General features: G+C 30.5%; 1 protein-coding gene across 5 annotated transcripts in view; it reads left to right on the top strand.

Annotated features, from left to right (window-relative positions):
• The window catches only part of LOC127734815 (uncharacterized), a 56,807-nt gene that overhangs the window by 25,618 nt on the left and 16,987 nt on the right, over positions 1-14,202 (top strand). For all 5 annotated transcript variants that reach the window (XM_052244838.1, XM_052244835.1, XM_052244834.1 and 2 more), the window contains 6 exons: positions 2,313-2,432; positions 3,494-3,571; positions 7,870-7,991; positions 9,589-9,678; positions 10,039-10,128; positions 13,679-13,792. In XM_052244838.1, coding sequence (XP_052100798.1) covers positions 2,313-2,432; positions 3,494-3,571; positions 7,870-7,991; positions 9,589-9,678; positions 10,039-10,128; positions 13,679-13,792 — 614 coding nt within the window. The remainder of the gene's footprint in view (positions 1-2,312; positions 2,433-3,493; positions 3,572-7,869; positions 7,992-9,588; positions 9,679-10,038; positions 10,129-13,678; positions 13,793-14,202) is intronic.

Below are 14,202 nucleotides of genomic sequence, written 5' to 3'. Positions count from 1 at the left end.
GGTTCATCGTATTTTCCAATATTTTAATTTTGGTTCCCTTTAAATTGACGGGCTCTCATTGAAAGCAAAGGAACAAAAACAAAAATAAGAAAAATAAAGAAATATGATAACCATTTTTATTTTTGAAAATTCTCAACGTGAGCACTCAAAATCAATACCTTGTTATACACTGAGTTTAATTAAGATTTTGTTAAAACCAGTACTTCATTTTCTTAAACGGTAAAATGTCAGGAAATTAACACATGCATGATTTTGTACATTAATACTAGGATTACCAGGCATGTAGATTGGTACCTCTCTATATGTGATTTTTTTCCCGACAATACACATGGTATGTGTAGATTTCTTCTTACTCAATACTCTTTTCATGCCATGCACGGTTGTAATATTTATAAACAAAAATGGGAAATACGTCAATTTGTAATTAAAGATACCACTAAAGGAAAGCGTGTCTATTCTTTTACATCCTGCACATTTTTATAAATATTTTATGCTTTAAATTTTACATCTTTTACAAAGCAATTCAGGTCGGTTGAGTCGTTCGTCTTGTAGATGCAGAATATTTCTAGATAAATTACTGTTACTGTCGAGAGCCATGATCTCGGGCTTATTTTCTGAAATCTTGGTTGGTTTATAACACTTCAGGTGTTTCCGTTCTTACTCGGATGTGTAACTAGGACAAGTCTTCCTCTGCGACCGAATGGATCTCAACTAATAAACACCCACTTACAGAAAAGGCGGTAACATTTTATATGTAATTAGCGTCTTTCGTCCTCTCTCCTTCTCATATAACCTCCTTGGTTCATACTGAAATATTAGTGAAATTAAAATTAACCTTACCAATGCACGCATGGCTAACCCTATTTAGTTGGGTTAGTTTTCATCATACATTTCTTATCAATTTTCCAGAATTCAAAATTATTCCAGATTCAAATAATTCCTTGTTTTTATGTAAATTTTAATAAAATACTGAATATAACATGCTGTAGGTAGAAGTATTTAAGATAATATGAAGTGTTTTGAAGACATACTGTCAAACCTGTATGTAAAGGTCACTCTTGGGATCATGGAAATTTGACCTTATCAGAGAGGTGATCTTTTAAATAAGGTTCAAAATGTGAAGGTATTATTACAGCGGAACAAGAAGAGGATGCTCTTACAAGACAGGTTTTTGCTTAATAGAAGCGACCTTTATAGCTGTTTGGACTGTATTGTTAAAAGGCAAAGTTGTCAATGAGACAGAAACCCAACAAGACAACAGACATATAAGTCAGTATATGGAATTCAATAAATGACAAGTGTCTGTACAATATGTCAATCTGTAAATCACCTTAATACTACATAAATTTTAAAGAGAGTACTGTTGATTCATTTATTTTCGTGGGTACCAATTTTCGTGGATTGAGAATAACTTGCATTTTCGTTGATTTTTGATTTCTTGGATTTGCCAAAGTATGCACACAACCTTATAGAATATGTGTAATTCGTTGAACATTTAAATTCGTGGTTTACCTGTACCCACGAAATCCATGAAAATTGGTACCCAACGAATAATAATGAATCCACAGTATCAATGATCAGTCATTAAAACAAAATTCCCTAAATGCCAAAAACAAACACCATAAAAATATAACTAAACACAACCACTGACTAGGGTTATTGCTGCTTTTAAAATGAATTTTTTGTAGATTAAAAATTACGAAATTAAATGGAAAACAATCTCCAAAGTTGAATGTAATCAATACTCTGCTGAGATAGAGACTTACCATGCAAAAAAAATAATTGAAAATTGGATATGATGAAAAGAAGTGCAATTGTGTAAATTGAAAGCAGTTTCTTTTTGCATGAACAGTTTTCTGAAACTTAATCAGTTGTGAGATATATCTCTCTTATTTTTTCTCTCTTAAGGAATCCAAGTCATAATGCTTAGGCATAAAGTAATGTTGCATGTGTTTCTTTATGGAATGGCCTGTGATCATTGATGAACAACTACGATGAACTTTAGTGTATTACAACATTATTTAGTCTCTAGTTTATATCTGTCTCATATGCAATTATACCACATCTCCTTTAAAAATATTGAAACATCAGGCTTCTTTTCATTTGTATTTGTACATCCAATATCGTATGCTACATTAATTTTGATGAAGATTTCAACTCATCAAAACTTTAGACGACTTTTAAAATCAGAAAACTGAATTGGATGACCATTTTTTAACAGAGATGACTTTTATCTGGTAAAAGATATATTTGCACTCTTTTTACATCATTCTTGACACTTGTGAGCAACCATATGTTGTTGTTTTTTACAGAAATAGAAACGGCAACTGAGTATAACTTAGAAGAGATGGTTGGTGTTTTTGAGTTTGGATCACACGCTGGTATATTACATGAGTTTACAAATGATTACTCACTCATAAGAGAATGTTTAGGTAGGTGAAAAATTGTGTATTCACTTCATGCTGTGTGTAGTTTGAAATTATTGCTAACATGGTCAGAGAAGTTAGGAATCATAGTCTAAAGATATTTGACCTATAAAGTGTCCCTGTTATTTTTTATCTTTTTTTTTTAAAATATATAATGATTATACATTTCATGATTTAAATAAATACCAAGGACACTGTACAACAGGTTCTGAAATTCTACAGCTCTAGCTTATATAGCTTGATTGAGCTATATTAGTTTGCTTTTGTAAAAGAAAAAGGAAATTTAATTTGCTGCATTAATTTTTGGTATTCAGTCTAAACCTTTTCAGACATAATGAACAAACATACTAAATATTCTATCATTTGTATTTTTTTCAAATTTATTGTGTTTTTTAGAGGATTATTTCTACTTATGAGCTTGAATGTCCATTTGGTATCTTTCACCTCTCTTTTTGTTACAGTAAAAGTAAAAAAAAATAATGCATAATCATATTCTGCAGTACTTCCTTATCATGCCTGCAAAGTTTCAAACTACACTTGCAAATAACAAGCAAGAAACAGAAATTACATTGAAAAATCGCCAAGGGAGATAATAAATCTAGCGAGATTGTGAGTATATAGCTTAATCAAGCTATATTAGCTAGAATTGTAGATTGATATGATGAACCTGTACAAGTTCTGATAAATGTCATCAGTAATTGTGGAAGTTCTGTTTTCAACATTCAAAACAAGCAAATATACTGACACCTACTGAATATGTGATTACTGAATTGGTACAAACATTAGATTGTGACAGGAATAATCTTCCTATTGTGAATGCTCCACCCTCCATATGTCATCATTTTCATTGGAATAACAAATAGCTTTCTATTCTATAAGAATGGGCAATTAGATAATTTATGTAATATCCTGAAAAGTAATTCTAAAAGTCGAAGTAGAAATTCAGTCATACTTTGTTAAAAATATAAAATAAATAAACAAATGAATAATATAACTATCAATTATAAATCTTTGTGTCATGCTTTTTGTTGTTTATTTAATTCTTATGATAAAATTTCTTTGAACAGATAATATAGATGTATGTGCTGGTAGAACAAATCTATGGAGTGCCTTGCTGGGTGTACTTTGTTATTGCCATAAGAAAGGTATGTGTTATTGATCCCAAATAAAAAACACAGTCCTTTTAATAAGGGACATAACTCTTGAAAATCAGTGTTTTGTTTGTGTTCATTATTCATTTTCATTTAAAAAAATCAGATAGTTTTTCCACTGTTGCATATGAGTGCTTTAAAAATTGCATTCATGAAAATGACTATTACAAACACATACCAAATTTAAAAAGGTGTCTCCCTTTACTCAAATCAACAGCCTCAAGTTAGGCCCCTCATGGGGGTGTCCAAGTAATCACATTATCACAATTTTTTTGTCAATATAATCACATAATCACAAATTTTTTGCCAATATAATCACATACTGTGAAAGTACTGTTATTCATGGAATACCAATTTTCGTGGTTTTCGTGGATGTCTTTATCCACTAATTTAAGTGTCCAAAGAACTATAATAACTGCAGTCCGATTCAAGACCTGCAAAATCTCCATGTAACTACATGGATACAGGCATATCAGACCTGCCAACTTTTGAAAATCTCCATGGGGGATTTAGTGCGCTTTTAGATTTTTAAGGGTTACAATTTTTGCGGCGTTTCTGTGTGCACTGTTTTTTACTCTTGAAATAGTCTCTTATCTCTTCTTTTTTCTTTTGGTATACTGATGATGAGCTAATAAGCCTTGATTTCTTTTATTTGCATGATTCTTGTACTTATTAATTGGCAAAATAACTAAAGAATAGAGAAAAAAAGGCCTAAAAAAATAAAGGATACAAAGTGAAGACCCCTCCTTCCCCTTCTTTTCCCCCTCCAAAGACCTTCTTATTTTTGCACCATGACTAAAAAAACCTAAATATCCTAAAGTTAGAAAGATGAAGACAGGTTTTGAGTTAGTCTATCAGTATTAATGAGAAAATGGATAAAATTTGAGTTATCTTTCTTTGTGTTCAGAGTTGATCTTACTGGCGGAGGCTTAAACACAGTAAAGTGAATACAAAATGCAGGGCTCGACAATAACGCTTGTCCAATGGTCCGGTACCAAAGGAAAAAAAGGTCGGACAAGTAAAAGCCTGATCAAGCTTGTCTGACGGGACAAGTAAAATCATTCTGTAGAAAATAAATTAAATCCAACTTTGATGATCAGAGTAAAAAACAAAAAACAAGAAAAGAAGATAAAAACAAATATTAATTTCACATGTTTACTTGCGATCAATAATTTAAAACTGGTTCTTTGTCAGATACTTTATAACAGATAAAAGGCATATTTATTCTCGGAAACCAGTCTTACCAATCGAAATCAGCGGTGTGCGCTTTGTAAATAAGGTAACAAGACAGTTCGGCACTGGTACGGAAATGATTGGCTCCATGTTTAATAGACAGTTCAGCACTGTTGGAGACATTTCAAGACTTTTACCACTCCAGCCGTACCTTTGTTAGCCTGGCATCCTGAAACAATCCAATGCTTTGTCGATAGGCTACTATGGCCCTACGTTATACTGTTGCTTTATTACAAAAATATGATAAATTTTATTTAACAAAAATATTTAACAAAAAAATAAAAATGAAGAAATTATTGACCAAGAATTCAGAAAATAAGATATGATAATATTTAAACAAACAATATTTGATTGTGTTTGAAAAAACATTTCAATATATTCAAAACAAAGCTGATTGTAGTAAGACATTGATCATAATAATCAATATTTTATCAACATAAAAGACCAGGATACAAACCAAATCATGGCAAATGAGTGTAGACTGACAGGCATACCAGACTGTGCCTGATGTGCAAAGTCTGATGAGACTTTGACTTTGATGAAAACTAGAACCTTAGTCCTGTGACTAGACATAGATATAAGAAGATGTGGTATGAGTGCCAATGAGACAACTCTCCATCCAAGTCAAAATTTATAAAAGTAAACCATTGACTAGATTCAGTTGTTCTTGACTCATATTTTTGAAAAGGATATCAAGAGATATAAACAAATTCTGTTCCAATGTTTTAATTCATTTTGTTCATTGAATCAACCTAAAACGAAAAAAAGGTTAATATAAAGGGTTTTTTTTCGGACAAGTTACAATTGCATTCGGACAAGTAAGTTTTGGTATGTACTTGTCCTATTGGGCAAGTTAAAAAAAAAGTTACTGTAGAGGCCTGAAATGGCGTCGATTTTAAATTAGAACTGGACAGAAACATGTCTGATTTTAAAAATTTTAACAGATTTCAAGATAAACGCTGTTTTCTAATGAGTTCATTACAGTTTTCCTCTTTCAGTTAATTACGATTTTGTCATGAAACTACGGTAAACGTTGCAAATTGTGATCGTGTGATAAATTGATTAAACTTGAAATGTCGACTGACCGATTCTGTTTACAAATTAATTAATTTTGAGGATTGTTATTACCAATCAGATAAGCAGATTACATATAACAACAAATTATGATACCTGTTGTGACCATTGATAAGCATAGGGTTGTAAACTTGTCATGAATATGTAGTCAGGTAAAAAATAAAAGATTTATAGAAATTTATCAGAAAAACTTCAAAATCTGTAACCAATAATTTTTTCCGGTATATTTTGTGAAAATCAGGATTTTGACTTGTTTTACGATCCAAATATAGGGATTGGGGTAGAGGCATGAAAATCAGGATGATACTGCCAAAATCGGGATAGTTGGCAGGCCTGGCATATAATCTAAAGAATACATCGAATATCAGCAAAAGCAATATGAACTATTTATACATGTACATCTTCAGATAGATTTTAACAATTTAATCTTTAAAAAATATATAAACTGTACGACTTTTCACTTTTTATTTTTCATATAAAATTAAGAAAGTCAGACTTCTGATTATAGTGTGGGATGATGAAGTGTTCATTTTATCTCTTCATAATTTTCGTATGAAAAACAAAATTGATATTGAGCTTTCATTTTAATTTCACAACATTTAATTGTAAATTTAAAAGTACATTTGTGGAAATTTTGTATGTAACCTTTTCTTTTGAGTGACATGTTTATGGCTCAATTAACACCTTTGATGATCGTTAATCTGTTGACCATTCGATCTCGGGTTAATTATATATTGTAGTGTCATCGCTTCTGATTACTTGTGTGCAAATATTAAAATGATTACTTTGCAATTTCCTTCCATCGAGAATATTTGCTACCATAGATGAATCGGCTTATTTCCGAAAGTTATTATTTGATTTAAATATTGATGAATGTTGTCAGTAATGAAAGACGAACAAGTAAGTAAAAATGAACACCTTATTTTTCAATCTCCCACAAATCATTATAAAACAACATATGTTTTTACAAAAATCTTCGTTAGTGATGACTTCATATTCTTCACTCAATTTTTTTTCTTCAGAAAACTAAAATCCACAAATTTAAGAACCCTCAAACATGCAACTTTTTCAAAAACCACGAAAATTGATACCCACAAATAAAAGTACTTTCATAGTAATCATCAATTTTTTGCCAATATAATCACATAATCATTAATTATTTTTTTAAACTAGATAATCAAAAAATCAAAAATACAGTCCTAGATGATCAAATAATCAAATAATCATGAAATATTTTGTCTGGTAATCAAATAATCACTATAAAAACAGCCAAGTAATCACATAATCAAAAACCCCATGAGGAGACTCTCAAGTTAGAGTAGTAATAATTCTTCTTTTTAAAATAAGAAGATGTCCTATGATTGCCGACAAGACAGTTATCCACCTGAGACCATATGACATAGATGTAAGCAACTATTGGTCACAGTACAGCCTTCAAAAATATGGTTTAAGTGCATAGACTTGAAGAATTTAGTTATTAAAACAAAATTTTTTGATTGAAGTTAACGAATTCCAGATATATGCATGAAGCAATGCTTAAAATCCTAGAAAACAGTATTTGGAATAAATTCACTATTTATATTGCTACCAACGTTTCTCATTGGTACATTTTGGGAAGGAATGATATGTCAGCATTGATGGTTGTTAAATAATTCTAAAGTTTCAAGTAAACTGAAAATTTACAGCTTCAGTGTAGACTCAAAAAGGACATGATGAACATAATGAAAGGTTTGGAAGAAATATTAGGAACACATTATTATTACTTGCGTTAACAAAGTTGATTTTACATGATTGCTAAAAATTATTCATTGACAAAAATCTTTTAAATTTCAAGGAACTTTTTTTGTCAGAGAAAATGTACTTACATTATTACAAGATATTGCACATTATAATTTTTATGTTTTAAATTTGCTTTATGATATTTACACAACTTCAGTAACATTACTTTTCTGGACTATTTATATTTTTGTCAATTTATTTTGCAGCAAAGAAGTGCACAATTAATGGGAGAACTCATGGTGTAAGAGTAGTCATGGTGTCTGATGGCAATGTGACAGATGAAATTAACTTTCTTAGTAATTGTGAAAATGAGGCAGATTTGGAAAGGGTAAATATTCTCTTAAACTTAATGAATTACTAAAAAACAGCATCAAAACATTACAATTTTGTAGTATAAAATAGACAAGTAAATAGTTTATTAAGATATCAATGTAGCCTTCAAGTTCAGTTTATTCAGATATCAATGTAGCCTTCCAAGTTCAGTTTATTCAGATATCATTATGTAGCCTTCAATGATATGAAAATGTATTGGAATCAAGAACCTTGTCAATGGTTCATATTTCAGCTGGTTTTTATACGCCCGTTTACGGGACGTATTATGGTATACCTCTGTCCGTCCGAAGTCAACATGTCGGACATTAACTCAAAAACGCTTTAACCAATTTGCTTAAACTTTGGTGAATTGTTTATATCTATTGACGTCGTATTTTATAAATTTTTGATTTTACGTTTCCGAGTTATGGGGTTTTATTCATTAAAAAAAGGGGGATTTTCCGGTTTTCAGACAATAACTCAAGAATGCTTTCACCAACTTGCAAGAAATTGTGGTGAATTGTTTATATCTATTGACATGAGCTCCCTTTCGATTTTTATATATTTTAAATTTTACGTTTCAGAGTTCAGCAGTTCTTATGAAACTTTGGTGAATTGTTTATATCTATTGATGTAAGCTCCGTTTCGAATTTTATAAATTTTTCATTTATCATTTCTGAGTAATGGGGTTTTATTCATTAAAAAAGGGGTGATTTTCCAGTTTTCGGACAATAACTCAAAAATGCTGTCAGCAATTCTCATGAAACTTTGGTGAATTGTTTATATCTATTGATGTAAGCTCCCTTTACATTTTCATAAATTTCTAATATGACATTGAGAATTAATTGAACTTTATTTGTTTATAGTCTGACAACAGATTTACTAAGTATTGCGCAACAGCACAGTGTATTGCACAACAGCAAGAAATCTTTAATTGAATATAAATTCAATTCATATAACCAATTTCAAGTTCTTTGACTACATTTATTCAGAAACCTATAATATCTAAATATTTAATTACAATCCAAAGTCCATTTTTGCCCCAACTGTTCAGGGTTGGACCTCTGCGGGGGTATCCAGCTGCGCTCAGCGAAGCAGTTTAATGTCATTTACAGAATTTTGGTGAATATGGCAGATCTATAATATTATATAATAAATGTATTCACAACTTTTTTTATACTCTGGCCAATTGACATATTGTAAAGATAATTTTTCAACGTTGAAGGCCATATGTTGACCTCTAGACGTGTTTTTTTTTGTGTCATTTGATTGCTGTCTAATGGGGTCTCATTGGGGGAGTCCGGTCCTGGATTCTGGTTATTGTTTTGTCAGATTCCTGTATCCTGCTTATCATTGTAATAATAACGCTTGTAATTTCAAGTGTCCCATACAACTTTGTTTCCCATTTTCACGCATAATACTTTGACTTTCACGAGCCAGGCTTACAAAAAAACCCACAACTCTTTTTATTCATAGTATAGGAAGTAAATTTAAAGTGCTTTCATTGACATAGGATGTAAACTATATCAGTTATTGCTATGGTCAAATAAAATACAACATTGCAATGTCATGCAGTTACATTTAAAAGATCTCAATTTTATACTATTTTTCAGATTGAGGATAGAATCATGAAATTTATGCCATATCTATTAAGAGAAAAATTTATCTTAACAGCTGTAGAAATAGGAATGGACTCAGAGGAGGTAAGAAAAACATTGGAAAAACAAGGATATTCGATAGAATGTTTTCACATGTATTTCCAGAGAGGCAATTGCTTAGGATTAGGAGGGAAATTTTACAAGAAAAGAGGAATTCACTTATAAAATTAATTAGTACAATTCTGAATAATAATACTGCCTGTCTTATAACTGTCATTTATTTAATGTTAGAAAAGGGAAGAGAGAGTTATTAGGAATACATTTTCAGACGTAGCGGTTTTATAATATGTGAAATTCTTATATTTGCTTTCATGCATTTTTCTGAATATTGATATCTGTTCTTATCAAAATTAGAAATTATCATGTTCAATATGATATATAATATATTCTGCTGCCTTTTGATAGAGATTCCTCAGAAAGTTTGCCAAGAAAGGAAAAGGACAGTATGGTCAGGCATTGTGGTCAAAATATGTTGGTCGATATTATTTATACCAGGTAAGTTAGTATTGGTGGCATTGCCATCATTCGATATTATTTATACCAGGTAAGTTGGTATTGGTGGCATTGCCATCATTCGATATTATTTATACCAGGTAAGTTGGTATTGGTGGTATTGCCATCATTCGATATTATTTATACCAGGTAAGTTGGTATAGGTGGCATTGCCATCATTCGATATTATTTATACCAGGTAAGTTGGTATAGGTGACATTGCCATCATTCTTTGTTTTTACATATTCACTTCTTTTATAAGTATGCTGAACTTTGATTGGTTAGTAGTTAGTGTTTTTATTGAGGGGCTTTTATTTTATCAGATGAGTTTCACTCAAATATCACCCAACCAGAGTTTTTTCACAAGGATATCTATTTTTTACCCTCTCTGCTAGGGTATTTGCCAAAACATGTATGCCTTTTACTGTAATAATAATAATAATAATAATAATAATAATAATAATGATATAATAATAATAATAATAATAATAATTTCTTTATTTAAAGAGGGTAAACACAGTTAGTTACAATTACTAATCTTCCCTGAGGCCCTCATATACAATACAAGTAAAAAAATAATAAGAGAAAAATAGCAAACATACAACATATTAACACATAGTCAGTTCACAATCGTATAGTCATGATAGTTCAGTGTACATGTACCATTAGAACATAAAACAGTTACAGAGTGCATGTAGTAAATAGATATTATATACAAATCAAAATCATACATTCTAAAAAAAGTAATAGTTGCAATCATTTCAAGACTGAATATTGGGACTGCCTCAATTATCGTTTTATAATTTGTTTAAAACAAAAATATTTTGCACTTTACGGATTTCATATGGTAGTCCGTTCCATAAAACTGATCCAGAATAAGCAAAAGATTTTTTAAACAGTTCAGTGTTTGGCTTAGGCACTTTCAAATTATCTTGAGTAACACCCCTTAAAGCATAATGATTATTAACAGATATAAGTTGAAACTTTTGAAGTAGGTACTGTGGTGCTTCTTTCCACATACATTTATATAGCAGTAAATATTTGTGGTATTTTATTCTATTTTCTACTGTCATCCATCCAAGTTCTTTAAATAAGGGGGCTGATGGGGATAAAGGGTCTGCATCAAGAATTGATCTTGCTGCTCTTTTTTGAAGTTTTAATATTCTTATTATCCCTTCATTTTTACATTCTCCCCAAACAATACAGCAGTAATCGATGAGCGGCAGAATATACCAATTATAATATGCTTTCCTGGCATTAATATCTAAAAATTTCTTTAATTTAGAAAGAAGGTATATTCTTGATGAAATGCTAGCACAGATTTGATCAATTTTGATTTGTCCAGCTAAGTGTGCTGTCAATTTTAACACCTAAAAATTTTTCACATGATGAATTTTGTAGTGTTTCTGAATTTATTTGTAAATTTGGTTGAAAAGATTGAGTGACATTACTCAGTCAGGTTTCTACTTCGTCAAAATTATCTCCCCATTACGCCAGTTCATTTTTACAATCGTAAAAATGGAAGCCATTGTAGGGATGACGCGCTGACAATTTAGCTCTTGAAAACCGACAAATTTATCCACATAGCACCATTACGATCCTTATATGCCAGTTGTATTTTAAAAGACAAATGTATCTACTAGCTTATGAGCATCAGTTAATGTACTTGTCTGCATTCAGTCAACTTAAAACTATTGTCTGATCGGTTGTCAGGTGGAATTTTCGAATAATTCATAAACATTTAAAAAAATTCTAATTCAATATTTCGTGGAAGGGCAGACTAAACATTTTCAGTGGTTGAAGACTATAAACCCTAGATATCACCCACAAAAAATGAAGTTTTTTCGGAGATATGCATTTTTAAGATCCAACTTAAAAGTCTGTCGTCAAGTACTTTTAGTAAAAATTTGGTATTCGGACACACCTACTCTGTTTTTGTGATTCATTAGAAAGGTATTTCACTTGACCCATATATTTCATTTTTTTAGTACTGTGAATTTTCGATGTTATAAAGTCAACCTGTAGCTTTGATATATAAAAATGATAGAATCTGAAGCGAGATGATGTATCAAATACTTTTGCTTTTTACGTTTTCAAGAAAAAATATTCAACTCAAACACGCCCTAACATAAAAAGGTGCACTCGATTTTCTCTATTCGATGCAATTGTTACCCATTTTTGGGAATTATTTCTTGATTCACATAATGGAAGGGCAGAAACGAAAATTAAGGAACAAATAGATTGATATGTTCTTCGTCCGTGGTATTATTATTTTTTAAATCGGAGGTTATGCATTTTTAAGATCCAACTGAATAGACACCCATGTCGTCGACTTGATATCTAATTGTTCTGCTTAATTATGTAATAGTTAAATTGAAAACTTATGCAAATGGTGTTTTTATGATAAAATACTTCGTAATTTAGCCGAAAACTGTCATTTTATTTGTTTCTATTAACTTTTAAAATTTTTGTTACTATAGTAAACATTACAGTAAGCATTTTCGCCTTCTCTAACAAAGAGCTTCGATTCTTTTGTTCTATTTCAACTGGGTTTCCGCCTGTACTGGTAGTGTTGCTCTCCACATATTGCAATTTATTCAAAATTCTGATCAAATTGCAATTTGTTTTATTAAATCAAACTGTTCAACTGGTCAGAAATTTGATCAAACTGCTGAAGTAAACCACAGTCAAGTCGTGAATGTGCAAAGTGATAAAACATAAAGCAGACTTAAGACTTTAATCTACTTCAATGATATTTGGAAAAATTAGTCAAACAATTTGTATATACATATTTTATTGAAATTGTCATGCTAAAGGAGATAGGTAGTAATTTGAATTGCTATAAAAATGTTCAAACTAAGCTTTCATACAATTTTTCTTTCGAAAAAGTCTTTTATACTCATAAGAATCAGACATCATGTGAATAAAAACATGTAATATTCAGTATGATATATGTGAAACTACAATATGTTGTTAATATGTTTCCATGGGGGATAATCAGTAGGTTGAGAGCAACACTTACAGTCAAGTCACAGTAAGCATTCATGAAGATGCTTGATCATCTATGCCCTTTATTGATTATTATAAGTACACATATTGCAACTCTTTATAAATGATACTTACAGGTCTTTTCATTTGGTAGCTGTAACATTGATACTTATAATATTTATTTATGAAAGTACATACTTCACATATTTTTAGTTGGTGAACATTTAATTATAAACTTTGGTGCATTTTTTTCGTTTTTTTTTTTATTAAGTTAATGCAATTTTTACTCTGCAAGCAACTAAATTTAACTTGATTATTTGTTTTTTATATGGCCTATAATAATATTTAGCAGTGATAATTTCGATGTATAAAATTCAGTGGTCCACAAATTTCAAACCATAATATATTTGTAAAATGGAATTACATATGATATATAATTATGTAATGTGAGTGAGTTAACTTAATTGACCTCATAAAAATGCTGTTGTTAAGTTTTAAGCATAGCTCTTATATATTTTTTCATTTATTTAAAAAAATTCAAGTCAAGATATTAAATTTGTTGCAGACAATCATTGGGAAGATGCTACCAGAATTAAGAGATCAGAAAAACAGAGGCAATATAAAGGAACTGTTAGACAAGCACACGACGGAGTATGACTACTTCAACAAAACTGATGTGGTAATTACTACTCATTGACAAATAAATATCATTTTTTAACTATTTTGTTCTTGGTCGGTTTATAGATGATTAGCATTTTAAGATAGGTAAGAGGTCACAGGTTCAAGCTGTTGTAAAATTTTAATTTCTTTATAATCTGTTTGCCAAGTACCAATTTAATTCTGTAACATTACACTCTTTTTACACAAATTGTTTCTCTTTGCCAATAAACTATTTTCATATAACCGACATTTGACTCTGGATTATATAATTTTTTGACAGGTTACCTTTTCTGTGGTAGGACATCCTGGTACTCGGTCAAGTAAGAGCAACCAAAAGACTTTAGTGAAATCAAACATTTTATCGGTGTAATTTGAGGGGAAAGTTTACTGTTTCCGATGATTTTGTCGTTGAAAGAAAATGTAAAGCAG

This window comes from Mytilus californianus, unplaced genomic scaffold (genome assembly GCF_021869535.1).
Source record: "Mytilus californianus isolate M0D057914Y unplaced genomic scaffold, xbMytCali1.0.p SCAF_3, whole genome shotgun sequence".
NCBI lineage: Eukaryota > Metazoa > Mollusca > Bivalvia > Mytilida > Mytilidae > Mytilus > Mytilus californianus.
The sequence above is the reverse complement of the archived record's forward strand: the minus strand, read 5'-3'. Positions and strand labels throughout refer to the sequence as shown.